Source organism: Paramormyrops kingsleyae, chromosome 10 (genome assembly GCF_048594095.1).
Source record: "Paramormyrops kingsleyae isolate MSU_618 chromosome 10, PKINGS_0.4, whole genome shotgun sequence".
Lineage (NCBI taxonomy): Eukaryota > Metazoa > Chordata > Actinopteri > Osteoglossiformes > Mormyridae > Paramormyrops > Paramormyrops kingsleyae.
Genome location: NC_132806.1, coordinates 33609262 through 33628777, shown reverse-complemented (window position 1 = coordinate 33628777; position 19516 = coordinate 33609262). Strand labels below are relative to the sequence as shown.

At 45.0% G+C, this 19516-nt stretch overlaps 1 protein-coding gene across 1 annotated transcript; it reads right to left on the bottom strand.

Moving 5' to 3' along the window:
• Positions 1-2820: 2820 nt before the first annotated feature.
• kif3a (kinesin family member 3A) lies at positions 2821-17927 on the bottom strand. Its single transcript, XM_072717733.1, has 17 exons — positions 17784-17927; positions 17116-17398; positions 16294-16438; positions 14814-14898; positions 14396-14501; positions 14059-14198; positions 13749-13946; positions 12883-13057; positions 10162-10260; positions 6528-6684; positions 6248-6428; positions 5538-5648; positions 5266-5391; positions 4748-4801; positions 4539-4607; positions 4231-4358; positions 2821-4145 (listed from the first exon to the last, which is right to left on the bottom strand). The coding sequence occupies exons 1-17, from the start codon at positions 17787-17789 to the stop codon at positions 4097-4099; spliced, it is 2112 nt and encodes a 703-aa protein (XP_072573834.1). The 5' UTR covers positions 17790-17927; the 3' UTR covers positions 2821-4096.
• Positions 17928-19516: the final 1589 nt, after the last annotated feature.

Sequence of the window (19516 nt, the reverse complement as noted above, 5' to 3'; positions counted from 1 at the left end):
AGACAACTCTGTAGGGCCACTCAGAAGTAATTGATGTATCTCACTGATTCAACACTAGTAAGGAACCAGTATTGTCACAATGGAATTGTTAGAAAATTAGGTGTCCCCAGCTAGCACTGCAGTGGGAGGGTCGTGCCAGGAATGTCACACTCCAGACCAGCCTGCAAAATAAATAATTCATAAAATTACAAGATCATCGCATTTCCAGACCGTTGTCACCAGCTCACAGCCAGGGCGGCCCACTGAGAATTCTCCTGATCAGCCACCCCGACACTGTCCAGAGGGGTGCCCAGTTAAAAATGTTCAGCACTTCCGAATGTTTATCATAGTTACAGTTCAGTCTAGGGTTGAGCTGTGACAGAATGAGAGTATAGATGGTTATCTCTCTTAAAGACTTGGGGAAATTCTTTCCACTGTCATATTTGCTGTGGCTAGATATATAAGCAAGATCAGAGTTGAACATTCAGCATCTGACGTAAACTTCGCCCATACAAACGAAAATGCCGTGGCAGTTCTAGACCATTCCAACTGGGGGGCCAGACTGAGGCCAGTTGCTCAGTTCGGGGGGCCAGATTCATTTGACCTTAACGTCCACCATGTATTAATTACACTATATTAAGAAGCTAAAGACAATTTTGAAAACCAATAAGTTTTTATGCAATGCTTTGAAGTTACATTTTATAGTTCTTACAAATATGTAAGTAGCATATCTATTTAGGGGGGGGGGGGGGTCACCTGTGCATGTAGTCATGGGGGCACTGGCCCTCCCCTAGATCTGCCCCTGCAGGCACCGAAAGTGTGCAAGATGGCATCTGCTTCCTACAATCAGGAAGCGGGATTAACAGAAACAGCGGCAAAACCAAATATACGATACGGAAGCCACCGAAATGTAGAAAGTGTTAACCAGAGCCTGACTCCGTAGTCATATAGAGAGTCATAAACGGCACAGGTCAAGCCATTAGTTATAATACAGGCAGCACAGGAGACAAATGAGTGTGCATGAGAAGCAGCACATGGATGCATCACTGTACAGTATAAAAGGGTTTATTTAATTAGCTCTAGTCTCTGACTAAGAGGCATTATATGGATTTTACAGTCAGTCTATGGTAGGACAAACAAGTTCAGTTTTGGTGTCTCTAATTTGCACATAGTGTGTGACTGTGTATGTGCCCTGTGGAAAGGCATCTCACATGCCAGCTTATGCCCACCATGTGCCTGGCACTGCTGGGAAATGCTCCAGCTCCAGGTGGGTGAATGGATGGACGGATGGATGGACGGACGGACGGATGGATGGATGTTCTTCTTAGACACTCATGAATTCCCTGTGGATTCAAGCAGAAGCCAAAGGTCAAATGTGATATATGTTATAAATAATTAAAGGTAATAATGATAAAAAATTATATATATTATATGCAGCTGGAGTTACATCTAATTAAACTACAAATGGGTACAACAAGAACTAAAGGGAATTTTACATAATATCTATGATAAAACAAACTTGATAACATAATTCAAAAATTAGTTTTAAAGTAATTAGATAAAATAATTAATTAGTTAAAATAGTTAAAATAAGATAAAGATAAATTCAAAGGAAACCTATTTGTCCACAACCATGTCAATTTTTATTGTGTTGCACTTTTGGGAATCATGCTTTTCATTTTGATTACCAAGAAATCAGTTTCATAGGCTCATGACATTTTAGTGTAATCAGAAGAATCTCAAGTATAACGAAGAAGTAATGATTAGGCACAACTGAGCCACATGTGTGCGTTGTGCTGACATCCGGAACTCACAGACCATATAAATGTCTGTCACACACACCGGAGAGACACAGAACTCACCATTAGCCCTCAGGTGAAGCTCCCAGCGTCTACAGACATGATCAAGGTTGTACTTCTCAGTGTGACATTACTGCTTGTGAACTCAGCACCACATAAACAACATTTGATTCTGGAGGATGTGATGAAGGAGCTGAACACCTCAATCCCTGAGGTAAGCCAACAAAAAGATGATAAGATATGCTGACTCAGTGTGAGAGCGCTGCAGGGTCGGTCTGTCTGTCTGTGAGTATGTGGAGTATGTTTGTATCACATTGTGGGGACCAAATCCAAATGTCCCCCACGAAGTAAATAAAAGCCTGTTCTTTTGACGTTGTGGGGACCATTTTTCAGGTCCCCACAAAGATCTGTGTATGCAATCAAAAAACTAAAAATGCCAAAAGTTTCACGTTTTGTTTGGTTACTTATGAATAAGCTTAGGGCTGATTTCTTAAGGTCGTCATGTTGGGGTTAGAATTTTCTCAATAGAAATTAATGGAGTGTCTCCACAGATATAATTACAAACCTGTGTGTGTGTGTTTTTAAACAATAGTTAACTCTCATCATTCGCTGTTCAGGACCTGCAAAACGAATGGGTACCTGATATTTTTGAAAAGTGTTCGGTGAGTATTGCGCATCACGCCTTGATACTCTCATTGCACTACAAACGCCTGTTTGTTGCTTGTGCATACACTCATGAAGGAAGAACTTCACTATTCCCCATACAGAAACAGTACTTTTGTCAAGTGCAAGCAGCTCTGAAGAAAATCAAGCATGACTTCATGCAGAAATGGAACATCAACCGGGCCCTGCAGACCTACCACAAAGTAAGTTTGGAAGGAATGTTCAGGGCAGGGGAAGTGTCAGTACTGGATTTTACTCAGGCACAACAGGAGACTGCGGATCTGATATTAAAATAGAGCACACTTTGAGTACTTGGGATTTTCGTAACTAACTTAATGTAAGCTAAGTGATTCTAGATTAACCACTCAGGGACTGAGTCTTATTGTCAACACTGAGTTTAATTGTCAAACATGACACCCACCCTAGTGAGGATGGTGGGGGTCCCACTGGCAGAATGACCTTTCACCTAACCAGAACAATCTGTCCCCATTCAGATAAAAAATTGTCCCATCTTCGAGACCGGGAATGAGCTTCAGCTGAAACACTTTCTGATCAAGGCCCATCGCTGCGCTCAGCAGATCTACTCAAAACCCTAATTTCTCCACTATTTATGTATAATTTATATTTTAAGTTATTTAAAATATGATATTGTTGGAATGTTTGTTTTCATAATTATTAAGAATCATAAATAAAGGACAGCAGTTGACCTCTGAGCTCTGAAGATGTTTCTGTTCCTGCACTGCAAACGCGTTAAGAGCGCTGACCTCTTCCTCCCAAAACTCACTTGTCTTTTAACAATCAGTGAAAATACAGAGCCTAAACAAAATTTTAATCTAGGTTGCAGTGATCTGACGTGAACTGGCCTGGACAGAATGAGTCACTTCTGCAGCACTTTCCAGATGCCCTTGATTGATCAGGCTATATGGGACAAGCGGCAGCTGCGAGGTCTCCTGACCACAGCGAACATGCTAATTATCTTTGTCTATACACACATTATATATATATCATTTCAATAATAAACTCATTCAAAATACCTAACTTTGCAACTCAACTGCATACAACTCAAATGTTAAACTCAGACAATTTTAAAGAAAAACAAAATAAGTTTGTGTGTCGAAATAATAGAAATGCTGAGAATGACATGGATATACATCACCAACATGTAACCACACATTCTGCTACGTAGCCAGCGTACATTAACAGGGAAACAGTACACAATACCCAAGGAAACACCTACTGCCCTTACTACCCTTAGACTCATGAAGAGAATGACCATCATCTGGAAGGTCCTGTCATCTCCAACCACGTTTGAACAGACGATTCAAAGGCTGACACGTAAAAGGGAGTGCTTAGTGGTAAAGTAAATAAAAGTGAATTCAGAGGGCAAACAACATGCATAGACTGGCTGGTAATAGTGTTACTGCGTAGGAAAGGGGAAGCACTGCTTCATCTCTACATATAACCATTAATATACTGTAGGACCTACACATTCAGTATGACGCAACACACAGTTTTTGTACAAGGTGCTTGGTCTTTTTCACAGTCCATTTTAAAGCACAGATGCCCATGGTTCACAGTCCGATGCCTCTATCGTCCCCTGAAGTAGTGAAGGCCTTTCCCATGTACTCATCCCACAGAGCTGAGGTGTTCTCCCGTTACTGCAGAAGGGACTCAATCGCAGTCTCTGGTTTAGTGGGTCGTTTCCTATAAGGAGGAGAAAAGAAGAGATCATGCAGAGAGCTGAAGAGAGGTAGCTGGGGGCGTGTGCTGTGTGGCCCTCAGGCATTACCGCCTGCTGGTCTTCGGCCTGGACTTCCCACTCCTTGGAGCCCGCGGTCGCTCCTGCTTCATGATGGACTGCCTCATACTCTCCTCTGTGTAGGCCAGGTACACGTGGGACAGGTCCACTTCCAAGGGCTGTGAGGGGAGAACAGTTCCCAGTGAGACTGATGCTCAGAGGCCAGGGGAAAGCGGCGGGCGACCGCAGGAAGGGGGCGACCTCAGGAAGGGGGCGACCTCAGGAAGGGGGCGACCTCAGGAAGGGGGCGACCTCAGGAAGGGGGCGACCTCAGGAAGGAGGCTTCACGGAGAACTTACATCGGATTCCTTCTTATCCTGGCCTGGGGTCTGCTTCCTCATGTTGTTTCCGGTGTAGGCCACACATTTCTGAGAAGGAACAAAATCTGCTGTGAGTCTGCCACCAGAAAGCTGAGATAGAAACAGCCCAAGAGGGTCCTGCTGCGCGTAGCAGCTGTGAGAAAGGTCTCCTCTCGCCTTGAGGGCTCCCCATCTCACCATCTACTCACCAGCTGCCACTCCCCAATGTCTTCGTTCCAGTGCACATAATTCTCAATCATCTCCTGTGAGGCGAGACCATGCCCTGTTAGCACGTCACTGCACGACACCTACCATGCCCTGTTAGCACTTCACTGCACGACACCTACCATGCCCTGTTAGCACGTCACTGCACGACACCTACCATGCCCTGTTAGCACGTCACTGCACGACACCTACCATGCCCTGTTAGCACGTCACTGCATGACACCTACCCTACGAAGTGAACATTTTACATGCCTATGAATTAAAAACACATAAAATGACAGGTGTGCCATAACAAGGGCTTCGACCACGAGCAACATGCTACCTTCGGAAGATGATCTTTCACAGGATTACGATACAGCATCAAAAACCAGAGGGTTTCATTCAGCAAGCACTGATTACTTTGGTGGGTTTTTCCAGCTTAGCAGGCTAATTCTTTGGTTGGCACGTGTCCTTTCAGGGGAATAAGGAAGAGACTCTCGGGCCACCTGCCTGGATCCCTCACCTGGTATTCCTGCGGGATGAAGTTGTCGATGATCAGCATCTGGAGCCGAAGCTCACGGCTGAGCTGACGGATGTTCTCCAGAAGCCCCTCGATCTCCCGTTGGTGCTCCTGCTGCAGATCTGCCATCTGTGGGATGGACATGAAGAATGTGTGACCCGCCAAGGCCCCTTTAAGGCCTGGCTCCGCCAGCTTCAGGTTGGATTTACTCCAGAGCAGAAGCACAAACATCTCACCACCCTGGGGAACTGGGTCTTTTCCCTGGCTCTACTCACCTCTGACTTGGCAGCCATAAGCATGGTCCAGACCCTCTTCAGCTTCTTGGTTTTTCCTTGCGCTTCCTCCTGCAAGCTGGTGTACTTCTCCTCAATGTCAAGGCGCTCTTGCTGTTTTTTTTTTTTTTTTAAAGAAGAAACAAGGTCCCCATGTTGTCACTGGCACCGGCAATATATGGGGATTCAGGTACAAAAATAATTCCATCTGCTCTGTCTCTGCACTTCCGTATAAGTTCCATGTCAGCGACAACCAGCAACTAATTACTGTAAGCACCTTCACAGAAGTGTCTCTGAGGAACTGCAACCGGACCCAGTTCCGATGATGTCGCTCTCTCACACACACACACACACACACACACACACACACACACACACACACACACACACACACACACACACACACACACACACACACACACACACACACACACACGTGTGTGTGTGTGCCAGCCCACAGCTTTGTCTCTGGACAAACTTTTTCCTGCCTCTATAATGTGTGACGTTTAGACAGCCAATCACCAGCGGCTTGAGATCTTTACTCAGAATGCTTTTAAGCTCACAGATTTACTTTGGGTATCGGAATTTGGTGCCAAAAGATTAAATAAAGAATCAAATTAATTTTTCAGTCCTCGACAGGACTGGAGTATTTCAGTCGATACCACAAAAGTACCAAAGTTCGGGACCCAGCCCTCTCCCCTGGCAGCCCCAACCTCCTTCTCCTCCAGCTCCCGGTGGAGCCGCTCCGCCCGCCGACGCCTCTCCTCCAGCTCATTGTTGGACTCCTCCAGTAGCCTCTCCTGCTCCTCAGCCTTGGCCAGCAGGTCCACTCCCCCGACAATGACCTTCTTCTCGAGGGCAGACAGTTTCTCCAGCAGCAAGAGGTGTTCATGCCTGACGGGGGAATGGGGGCGGAGAAAAACCGCGGGATTTAGGATACCAGACAGATGGAGGAAAGGGCAAGGTCATCAAGTAAACATGAAGGAGACCAACTGGGCTTTAAGGAGATCCTTCTCCCTCTTCTCCAGCTCGGCTCGAGCCTTATTCCTCTCCTCTTCCTCCATGTCCAGCTTGGCCTCCAGAGCCCTCCTCTCCTCCTCAATCTTGGCCTGCATCTCCACCATCTTTTCAGGGGACACCTTCTTCTTTCCTAAAAAGAACAAAGTCTTCATCTCCAGCTATATTCGCATTACCATATATGAAAAAGAAATCAGAATTAATAGCATCCAGTGACATCGAGTTTTAGATACAGGCATCTTGTTATTGTATTCTTTCCCTGCTAGGCTGGCTTCAGTCTCATTTATTTTCTGTTTCAGTGTGTGATTCCCACTTTAAACGGAGTGAGTCGCCATGGCAGCCACAGTATCACCATCCCAGAACCCTCATGCTATTATCTGACACAGAAAGGTAATCCTGCAGGTGTGTCACAGGTACCTCTGAACGTGTTGGAGACAAACATGGTGTTACAGGAGCCCATGAGCCCAGGTGCAGGCTCACATTCATATTCTGAGGCCTCAGGCAACCATGACAACACGTTTATCCAGTTTATGTGGTAAGAAACTTTTAGGTTAAACTAGATTGGCAGGGAAATATTACTACATTTATGCTTAATAAGCATATCTCCTTTCACAAAATATCAATCATACATGTCAAGAGAACAGCTTCTGAAGATTGCAGAGAGATGGAACCAACATTTTAAAAGCTAGTTTTGAGGAACAGAAGAGGGTGTAGCTGCTATCATCACCTGTGAGAAGGACGGGCATGACCAGTGTGACCGGACAAGACACCAAGATGCCCATGAAGGACGGGCATGACCAGTGTGACCGGACAAGACACCAAGACGCCCATGAAGGACGGGCATGGCCAGTGTGACCGGACAAGACACCAAGACGCCCATGAAGGACGGGCATGACCAGTGTGACCGGACAAGACACCAAGACGCCCATGAAGGACGGGCATGACCAGTGTGACAGGACAAGACACCAAGACGCCCATGAAGGACGGGCATGACCAGTGTGACGGGACAAGACACCAAGACGCCCATGAAGGACGGGCATGACCAGTGTGACGGGACAAGACACCAAGACGCCCATGAAGGACGGGCATGACCAGTGTGACGGGACAAGACAACAAGACGCCCATGAAGGACGGGCATGACCAGTGTGACGGGACAAGACACAAAGACGCCCATGAAGGACGGGCATGACCAGTGTGACGGGACAAGACACCAAGACGCCCATGAAGGACGGGCATGACCAGTGTGACCGGACAAGACACCAAGACGCCCATGAAGGACGGGCATGACCAGTGTGACGGGACAAGACACCAAGACGCCCATGAAGGACGGGCATGACCAGTGTGACCGGACAAGACACCAAGACGCCCATGAAGGACGGGCATGACCAGTGTGACCGGACAAGACACCAAGACGCCCATGAAGGACGGGTATGACCAGTGTGACGGGACAAGACACCAAGACGCCCATGAAGGACGGGCATGACCAGTGTGACCGGACAAGACACCAAGACGCCCATGAAGGACGGGCATGACCAGTGTGACCGGACAAGACACCAAGACGCCCATGAAGGACTGGCATGACCAGTGTGACCGGACAAGACACCAAGACGCCCATGAAGGACGGGCATGACCAGTGTGATGGGACAAGACACCAAGACGCCCATGAAGGACGGGCATGCCCAGCGTGACTGGACAAGACACCAAGACGCCCATGAAGGACGGGCATGACCAGTGTGACTGGACAAGACACCAAGACGCCCATGAAGGACTGGTATGACCAGTGTGACGGGACAAGACAACAAGACGCCCATGAAGGACGGGCATGACCAGTGTGACCGGACAAGACACCAAGACGCCCATGAAGGACTGGCATGACCAGTGTGACGGGACAAGACAACAAGACGCCCATGAAGGACGGGCATGACCAGTGTGACCGGACAAGACACCAAGACGCCCATGAAGGACGGGCATGACCAGTGTGACCGGACAAGACACCAAGACGCCCATGAAGGACGGGCATGACCAGTGTGACCGGACAAGACACCAAGACGCCCATGAAGGACGGGCATGACCAGTGTGACGGGACAAGACACCAAGATGCCCATGAAGGACGGGCATGACCAGTGTGACTGGACAAGACACCAAGACGCCCATGAAGGACGGGCATGACCAGTGTGACTGGACAAGACACCAAGAAGCCCATGAAGGACGGGCAGCGGTGCAGGACAGCTCGCCAGCCCAGAGCCTGGCCTTTTCAGCATTTATGTTCATACACCGTGAGAACTGTGTGATCATGATTCTTTAACCAAGAACGGCATGCTGAAGAAAGGATGAAAAAATCAATTAAAATTTGCTGAAGGCAGAACGCATTTCTCGGTACCAGCAAAAGTTAAACCACAACACTGATTAACAGCAGCGACAAAGGACGCTTCTGCAGATGGAGGAATGTGACAGAGCAGAGATAAGGAGCAGAGCTTGCTAAAGAGCCAAAGCAGCATTCAGCGGCTCGCCTGCCAAGCCGTTCAACTCCTCGACCGGCGCGGATATGAAAGACACTGATTATTAGATATTTACAGTGAAACCACCTGACAAGGCAATTACTGCTTACAGTAAACTCGGGGTTAAACCGGGTTACCAGATCAAGATGCAGCACTGGCTCAATTAAATACCCTCAATGTCCCCCTACCAGGTACCAAACACAATGTCTGCTCAAAATGCAGGGGTGAAAATTACTCAGAGTTGAGTGCGCATCATATTAAATGATATTTTCGATCAGAAATGCTCAAATGAAGGTTTCAGCTCTGACTGAAAGCAGACAGGCTGAGGGGTAACATCCTACTCGGCCTTTCTGACTGAAGCACCTTTGGTCAAATTATGTGCTTTTTGCTGGGCAGATTCAGAGAAGGGACTTAAGGGTCACTTTAAAAGATCTGCTAACCAGTCATCCCGCTGACTGGGGATAGGGGGGTTAGATAGTATGCTGTAGATGGATGCATACTTCAAACAAAATTGACAGAATTATTGTCGTTTTGTCGTTTTAATTTTAATCTCTGCTTTCACCGCCAGCTACACAGGTACGCTTTCAAGTACGCAAGTACACTTTTGGGTACTCAAGTGCTCGAGTACTCGTTTCCATCCCTTACTCACACACTGCTGAAACCAGGCCATGAAGCCAAACAACTGAACAGGAAAAAAAACTCAAAGAGCAGCCCGCTCTGAAGGTCAGCCAAGTTCATCAGCTGAGTGGGCAATTCCACTAAACTTAGCACACGTGTCATCACAGCGGCACCACCCTATCATGGTGGCTGGGAAGTTCCCCGCCTATCAAGGGAGTAGCGACCGAGTGATGACAGCCGTGTGACTCTGCCAGGTGCTTCCCTCACCTGGGAGCCCCTGGCAGAGTCACACCGACTCCAGCTGAGTTTGAGAGAGGAGCAGGTGACCCAAGGGCAGAAGAGGAAACTTGCAGGCAGATACCTGCATGCTCACAGATTCCACATCCTAAGTGATATATAAATGTCTCCATAACCAGTTAGCCCATTCCAACCCATTCATTTGTAACCAAAAGAATTATCGGCAGTTCCTGGGTCATGATGACGGAAAGCCATACCTCTGCGTTTCCTGAGCTGCTCCCCACTCTCACCAGGGTCCACAGCGGAATCGTCCATCTCTTCCGAGGCGCTGCCCTCAGACCCAGAGATCTCATCCCCTAGAAAAGCAAACACAGCATCAAGGCGGGGATCCGCCGCTGCCCCATGGCGGGGATCCGCCGCTGCCCCAGGGCGGGGATCCGCCGCTGCCCCAGGGCGGGGATCCGCCGCTGCCCCAGGGCGGGGATCCGCCGCTGCCCCATGGGGGGATCCGCCGCTGCCCCAGGGCGGGGATCCGCCGCTGCACCAGGGCGGGGATCCGCCGCTGCCCCAGGGCGGGGATCCGCCGCTGCCCCATGGCGGGGATCCGCCGCTGCCCCAGGGCGGGGATCCGCCGCTGCCCCAGGGCGGGGATCCGCCGCTGCCCCATGGCGGGGATCCGCCGCTGCACCAGGGCGGGGATCCGCCGCTGCACCAGGGCGGGGATCCGCCGCTGCACCAGGGCGGGGATCCGCCGCTGCACCAGGGTGGGGATCCATCACAGATGGATGCAGGTTAAAACCCAAAGAGAAGTAACTGGCACTGTGGATACTGCCATATAAACAAATATTAACAAATAACAGAATTTGATACAAATTATGTTTAATTTGTTTTAAGAACACTAGTCTGAATCTCATTTAGGACTAAAACTGAATCGCCATGGTTGTTTCAATTTTGTGGTTCGAAAGACACTAAAAAAAACTAGCCAAGTTTCAGAGATGTAGGTCTGACCGATCTGGGGAAAAAATCTAAATGCGATTTTTCTGACAGATACAGGATTGTGATTTGATTTGCTCAATTCGGGATATAATCAATTTAAAACACATGACGCAGCATTACCACATGAGATACCATCAAAATATTAAATGGTCTATATTCTGATGCAAGGATGAACATTTCAAGATATGATTTGCTTCCAATATGTACTTATTACTTTTTAAGCCCTTGTGTACATACCTCAGGTCTTTAGTGATCTGCCATATATTTAAAATCAAGCCACAAATAACCATAACTGTACAAATTATTAAATACCTGAATCCTGAAGACTAAGAACAGTTTTTGAACAAGTTGAGGTTTTTACATTGTTGATTACATTGACGACGATGGTCATAGGACTCAGGTTGGACGCTGTTCTCAGATCATGCCACAGACTATTTATTCGCAACAATTTACTGCAATTAGCAAAGCAAACCAAACATGGTAAAGTGATTGTATTTAAGTGGTGCATTTGCAGACATCGCTCGACCGCTGTTTTTATCCTTAGTAAAGTAATAGCATTTCCTGAAAGTCCCACGTACACACGGGTTAACCGAAGAACGTTATTATAGGCTTTTATATAAAAAAAATTATTATTCCTGAAGACTGTCACCTAATAACTTTAAAAATGCAGCCTTAAATTTTTCAATAACATATTTTATCCTTTTTGTGCTTTTTCCACGACTCAATGCTGCCACCTGGCTACTATAGGCAGTGGTGGGAAAAGTACTCAAAGTACAGAGAGCATACCAAAATGTTACTCGGGTAAAAGTTATCCAGTGAAATAATACCCTAGTAAAGTAAAAAAATATTAAAATAAATTAACTATTAAAAAAATACAAAAGCAATGTATCCTTTTAAATGCACTCAATACAGGTTTGAACATAGCATTTACAGTGCAGCACATTAAAGAAAACAGAGTTGCATATTTTCTTTTTATTCAAAAATAGCAGGGAAACTTGCCAGGCTTTCTGGCTGAGATTAGTGGAATTGAAGTGAAAAATTAAAGGTGGATCTACGGGTCCGATTTACTGATGGATAATAAACATTTTGGGGGGCGGTAGTGTTAGACATCACCCCCCAGCACAAAAAATGGCTGATCGCCCCAAATGTAATCATCACCATTCTTTCTCAGATAACAATGTCAATATGTCAGTCAATATATTTTACAAACTGTTTGTTCCAGCTTCTTAGAGACAGTATGTAACCCTAAATATAATAAGAATAAGTGGCCCATGGACACGACTGGTCTGCTGAGGTCGGGCTCATCCCAGCAATCCCCTTATGGGCCACATTCACTGCTGCTCATAATAACAATAATAATAATACTTATGAATCATGAGAGAAAATCACAATGTTGTTTCTGAGTGTAAAACAAATTGCGATTCATATTTCACCCAGAATTGTGCAGCCTTACTCAGGTGTGCTTCATGCAATAGTACTCTCTCTCTCTCTCTCTCTCTCTCTCGCTTTCAAAGTTTGTTTTCATTCAAAACACAGCACATATGGCTTCACGGAGTTAGTGAAGCAGCACCATATAATGGTGATCGCAACTGTGGTTTAAAAATGGCTTGTACCCTAATGTGATTTGGCTTATAACACTAACATTTTATGCTGCCAATTAGAAGTGGTACAGAAGCAGCTGGGGGAGAGACAACCAAGACAACGGAGGTCCAAAGCACATTCCAAATCCGAGCATCAGCCACTGCAGCGGGCTGAGGCTTCCGAGCATCAGCCACTGCAGCGGGCTGAGGCTTCCGAGCATCAGCCACTGCAGCGGGCTGAGGCTTCCGAGCATCAGCCACTGCAGCGGGCTGAGGCTTCCGAGCATCAGCCACTGCAGCGGGCTGAGGCTTCCGAGCATCAGCCACTGCAGCGAGAAGCCTGACATCCTGACCTTTCGGACCAAAGTTGACCACAAAGGGAAAAGTGAAAGTGGGTCATACCCTCTAGCAACTTCCTCTTCAGATCCTCAATTTCCTTCTGGAACTGGCGCAGGAGGGCATCCTTGGGGTCCTCATTGATTCTGGCTTTATTCTTGATGTTCTTGGCACGGTTGGCGTAGCGCAAGGTACTGATGGTCTCGTCGTAGTTGTAGTCTGCTGGCCCGATGTTGGCACACTAAAGAAGAGTGTAAAAAGCTGTTTCACCATCTGAAGTGAAATGTATTACATATTAAAGCATTTAAATCTATATATCAGTCTGTATTCAGATACAGTTCAATAGTCTGGACCCATCCACTTAAAATCATTTATTTCTCAACAAAATAATAACTTTAAGCCCCCTCGAGGTTATGTAATAAGTACAATGGCCTGGCCCCCATTATCCACCCGACCTAAACCCCGCAGAGGTCTGGGATGAGTTGGATGGAAGAGTAAGAGCAAGGAGGCCAAATTGTGCCCAGAACTTAGGGAAACTTCAGGACTGGAGAAGCATTCCAGGGGGCTACATCTGGAAAAGCTGCAGTGCTGTCATCAAAGCAAACGGGTGCTATTCTGAAGCGGAAAATTAAGATGTTGAACATTTCTCTTGGTCAGTGAAATATTTGATGTGTATTACTTAATTGCCTCAAGTCCTTTTACTTTAAGGTGAATAATGTAGCTAAAATGGAGACAAATGCATTAAAAGCAGGTGTGTCGAGACTTCTGACTGGTACTGCATGACCTCAATAATAGAAAAAATATATAATTTATTCAATGTTATTTTGACAAGCAGAAGACCCTTCAGAGAGATATTCATCAAAAAAAAAAAAAAAATCACACTATAACAGTAATGGGTTTGATTACAGTCATATCAAGGACTTTCCCGTTACCATCATTGTCTTTGAATTCCCGCCCAAAGAGTCCTGCAGCAGCCGGGTGAGTTTGGAGTTCCTGTACGGAACGTGAGTGCTCTTGCCATCCACCAGGGCTGAAATTACGTTTCCCAGGGTGGACAGGGACAGGTTGATTTTTGTGGCCTCCTTCAGTCGCTGTCCAGTGGCTCCAGTCTTCCCCTGCCTCTCAGATCCCTGACGCCACAGACACGGGAGATCAGAGCTGCCTCTAAGGATATCTCAACAAGAAAGCCAGATTCAAGCCAGAGATTCACATGTGTGACATCAGCAGCACGGAGGGACTCACAGCCAAGTCTACAAGATGGAGTTTGCCCATGCGCACGTGCTGGTTGCCGTCAACGCCCTTCTCGCTGCACTCGATCGTGATGGTAAAGATGGCGTGGGAGCGTGAGCTGTGCTCGTTCATATTTGTGGCTCCAACAGAACCTTTGTATATAAACAACTTTTAATCCATTTTGAAATGACCACCTGAAAACATGGAAGAAGCATTTCTCTAAAGCACCAAGGCTGGGCTGACTCCTCCCACAAACAACAAGAGCCGTTCCTCCCACTGACCCAAACAGAGTCCTTGGGACAGCTCAACTAACAAAGTGCCACACGTTTTGCACCCCTTTGGGACTCACGGTTCTTGTGCCCAAGTGTCATGATCCTGTCCATGTCATCAGCATTGTTGACCACATAGCCCGACAAATCCTTAATGTACACGCCCACATCCGGCCTTTCCTTTACCTACAAGGTCAAAATATCGATGTAAACATGGACATACATGTGCATTATTATTAAAACATGCCAAAATGCATAAAAAGTTCACCTTAAGCTTAGAGCCAGACAATGCTGATATAGGACCAGATATCTAAGTAAATATTACAAAAAAACAGAATGCAGATATGCTGCAGAAGTTGCACTGTGAATTCCTCCAGAATTCTAGGTTCACTTTGAACACCAAAAGTAAAATTTCCACTGTGAATGTTATGAAGCACGACATCTTCGGCTGATGTCTTCCAACTTCTAAGTGATAGAAGGATATCAAAGTGATCTCACCTCTAACCTCTGCAACTGGTCCTTTCCCAGTAAGTCTCGAACTTCTTCATTGTAGATTTCCAAGTAGGAAACTCGAACCAAGAACCTGAAGCACAAGGAGCCATGACATATACCGAGAGTAAGAGTGACTAATTTTTTGCCAAAAACCCAAAAACAAAACAAAGTACAGTGGTACCTCAGAACTCGAACTTAATCCGTTCAGAACTGCGGATCGAATCCTAAAAAGTTCGGGTTCTGATCGAGTTTTCCCCATAAGAAATAATGGAAAACCAATTAATTGGCTCCCGGTCCCAAAAAATGACACCTAAATATGTTTTTTTTTTTAGCATTTAAACACAAAATGAACCAGATAAAACAACAGGAGCATATACTGTACTAAACACATCTAAGCACATTTATCAAAAAAGTAATTTTTAAAGTAAGAAAATAAATGTATCCAAACAATGTGTAAAGTAAAAAAAAAAAACAATGTGTCATGCCCCGATTGTCCGCTCCTTCTGTGTGCCACGCCCCCTCGTTAACCCCGTGTGATCAGCTGTTTCTGGTTGTTGTCATTAGCCCTCTGTATTTCGTTCGCGTTTCAGTTTGTTTCCCCAGTCCGGTCATTGTATTGTCTGTCTGCGTTTTGCCTGCCTTACCTGTAATTAAACCCCGTATTCCCCGATACCCTGACGTCTTCGCCTTTGTCTCCATTCCGTCCCCGCTCAGGATGACAATATTATTATAATTAAATGTATTAATGGTTTATTATTAATATTAAAATCATTAAGATTTTTTTTTTTTTATGTATTTTATTATATAATAATAATTACTGTTATGGTCTATCATTGTCTAAATGTGTTTTTACTGTCTAAATATATGTATTCAGCTAGTGTAAACATGCACGGTGCTATCACAGCGAATGTGAGGCTGAGACTGAAGCGTTACCCTTTGTTTCTGCTGAGAGACGTGCCGCGTGACTCATTTCCCCGCGCGTACAAGATATCTTAGGTCGGCGTTCACGGTTTGACTTCTGAGATTCAGATCGAGTACTAGGTATTGTTTTTCCAAACTGGTTGGTTCGACTTTTAAGAAATTCGAGTTCTAATGAGTTCGAGAACTGACGTACCACTGTATATACAATACATTTCTATATAACATGATAATATTCCCAAATAAAATACAAAACTGCAGTCTTATTAAAAATGATCAATAGAGAACTGCTGAAATGGGGGGTGGGGGGTGGCTTAGCAGGTTGCACCCCCGTGCCTGTGGGCCAGTTTGAGCCCTGACCCTGGCAGAATGTTCACATTACCCTGAATATGTGGTCTGACTGACTCAGCCCCAAGCTTTGCTCTCAGCTGTGCAAGGAGAACAAGAAAGGATGTACAAAGCATTCCAGTATACCTGTACTCATACCTTTGCAAATGACCAGTAAAGGGCCCTTAAAGGGTGGCCAGGTCTCAGAGATTACCCTTCCCCCCCCACACCCCCCCAGTACCTGGTATCTCCTTCTGCTTTGGCAATGTGGCCAAAAATGTGAGCAAATGAGTTTGGAATAATGCCCCTGAGCTCAGGCACTGCTCTGACACCCTCCATGGTGAACGTCTTCCCGGTCCCCGTCTGACCATAAGCAAAGATGGTTCCTGAAATAAAAACCAGGTAAACAATTATGCAATACATTTACTTTCAAGTATGCAATACATTTACTTAAAATTGTTTTACATGACTCAAACTTCTAAAATATTGGTGAGTAGGGAATTTTATATTTTATATTTTATATTTTTAGCGAAAAGACGATCGGCAACAGAGATATACTAAAACTAGAAAATTAAACTTTAATTTGTCAGTATCTCAACATTTTAAACTCTCAACAGTTCAAACAATTACAAGAAAAGAGAAACCTTCAAAACAAATGCCTAGTCTAAGTGTTTAATGGTCTTGCCACAGAATGGCCCAATAAAAGCGTCCTCCTGACAATAGCAAAACAACAGCACTTCCATTGTTTCAAACAATAGAAGTGCTGTTGTTTGACCTCAATGAGGGTCACTATTATTGGACCACCCTACAAGAGACTACTTGCTCACAGTGCTCAGGATATCAGGATTTGGCACATTGACGATCTCTGACAGTTTTTGAGGTGAAAAAAACGGATTTTTTGAAAAATATAAAATATTTAAAAAATCGAGGCGGCACCAAAAAATTGAGGCGGGCGGCCATGTAAAACAATTTATTAATTTTAAGTGGCCTTATCAGAACTCAATCAAAAAAGGGCCCAGATACCAGTTTTAGCCACATCAGCATCACAACAAGAGTCATTTACCATTATAACCTTCCAAGACCGAGTCGATGATGGGTCTGGCCGTCAGATTATAAACGTCAAGCTGCTTGCTGTCAGGCCCGAAGACGGTGTCAAACGTGAAGGTCTTTGGGGGCTCGTTGGGGGTGTCTGCCCTGTTGACGGTGATGCTGCCCCGGATCTCGTCAACCAAAACCGCCTGCTTGAAGCCCATGACTTTCTCTTTCTGGTTGAGGGGGCGACACCGCACCACCACCTTCACGTTGTCACTGACCTCTACCTTCTCCCCTCTCTCAGCCCTGTGACCCTGTCGGGGTATGGAAGACATCTGGTGAGATGGCCAACAATGAAAATGCGTTCAAATCGTTATAAATGCGGGTTTCCATTAGATCTTAGAGGGATAGATGGCAAACGGGGAACACATCTGGAAATGTCATGCCAAACGCAAACATGCACAGTAATGTACGTGGCAATTCATACGATCAGCGTCCATTCAGCTAGTTATAACTGGAAAAATAATACGACTAAAATGACACTAAGATAACACTAATATTAAAAAACGAGCAGGAAACCGCCTTATTCAGCTATGAACTGACACTCACCATGAGTACATTACAGCAATATCGAGCAGGTAGGCTAGTTACAGTATCTACGCGAGAACAACAGTCCTCTTAATGAAGAAAATAACTTACCGGCATCTTCTACAGTTATTAAGAGGTCAGAAATATTCTAAATGACGAAATATGTCGGTACTAATAAAACAGCGCACTGAACGTTATCCGGAAAAATCGTGGCTTAGCTCCATTACTACCTGATCATTTACACTGACACAAACGTCTGCGCATGCGCGCTGTTTTGTTGGTTCGTAACCATCTGACGGACGCAGAACGTAGTCAATCACAGGAGGGGACTTTGCGACGTCGCACCCTCAGCGAGCCAATCATACCGCACGTAGCTGGGACTATGACATCACGCCGAAGTCGGGCCCATTTTCCAGTGTTATATTTTTTATAGTGTTGCTATTTTAGGGGGTATAGGGGAATATGGGTTCCGGCTTTTGTGGGTTTGCTCCTGATTTTTATTACCGCATATCCTCTGTCTGACCAACTGGTGTCAGGCAAATTATTTCACTGCTAATGAGCTCAATCCCCATTCCCCGCATTAGTATTTCTGTTTAATCATTTGTTGTTTTGTTTGATGTAAATTTAATATGTTTTCTAGCTATATTTCAATACAGATCGTGAATTGAAATGGAAATATTTCGTTTAACGTTTTATTGGATTATTTTATGTGGATTATATATATTGGGGAACCCTTCATTTATTTATAACAAAAGCATTCATAGTTATATTAAAATGAATAGATCTGATGTGCAGTAGTTCATTGATGTATTATGAAAGTAAGACATTATAACTTGGTCTTAAGGTAATGAATGTATACACCAGCTTCTCTGCGTGGCTTGCATGCCACCTTTTTCTGGCCTTGGCTGTCTTAAGATGTAACATAAATATATATATTTCTAAAAGTGAACTTGAATGGCCATCCAATAGGCCTAAGTGTAAAGTCTGACAGCATATGGCTATACAATTTATAGACAAATGGCATTACTTCAGTAATACCAACTAGGATAAATAGTGCTAATAAGTACTACAGGTTTAATGTCTCGCGGACTTTGCTTGTTTTGATGCCAATAGATGGCACTGTTCTGTAAAATGAACTGCGAACAGCTCTACAAAAAATTAATTAAAAATTATCAGGTGCCGAGGTTTTTTCAATGGATTTAGGGTATTTTGAGGGTGCTGAATTAAAAAATTCCATTACTTTTGCTGAAATTTTTGAGATAATGGACATCCATGAACATAATCCATTCCCCCAATGTGACTTGTGTGTGATAAATGCAATAGCTTTTGGTCTGTCTTTTGACTCTTTAACAGTGTCTTAGGTAATGACATATCCCATATAATTATTGTGTATTTCAATTTGTAGCTTGAAATGTGTTCTCTTGCACAGTGGTAACCGTTATGCGTCTCTTCCCATTTTTCGCTCAACAAAACTTAAAGAAGAATATGAAAATGTAAAAATCGTATTACAGAAAATCCATTATCATGAACATCAGTGGTCGATCTGTGTTGATCTGAAGATGGTGAACTTGTTGCTTGGACAGCAATCTGGATACACAGAATATCCATGCTTCATGTGCCTCTGGGATAGCAGGGCAAAGCAAGATCACTGGACAAAAGTGTCATGGCTACCGGGAAGAAATGATTGTTGCCGCTCCGAATATCATCCACGAGCCGCTGGTGGACAAGAACAAAATCATTCTCCCACCGCTTGATATTAAGCTAGGATTTATGAAGCAATTTGTTAGGGCTTTGGACAAAATGGGCAATTGCTTCAAGTACATTTGTAGATCATTCCCTGGACT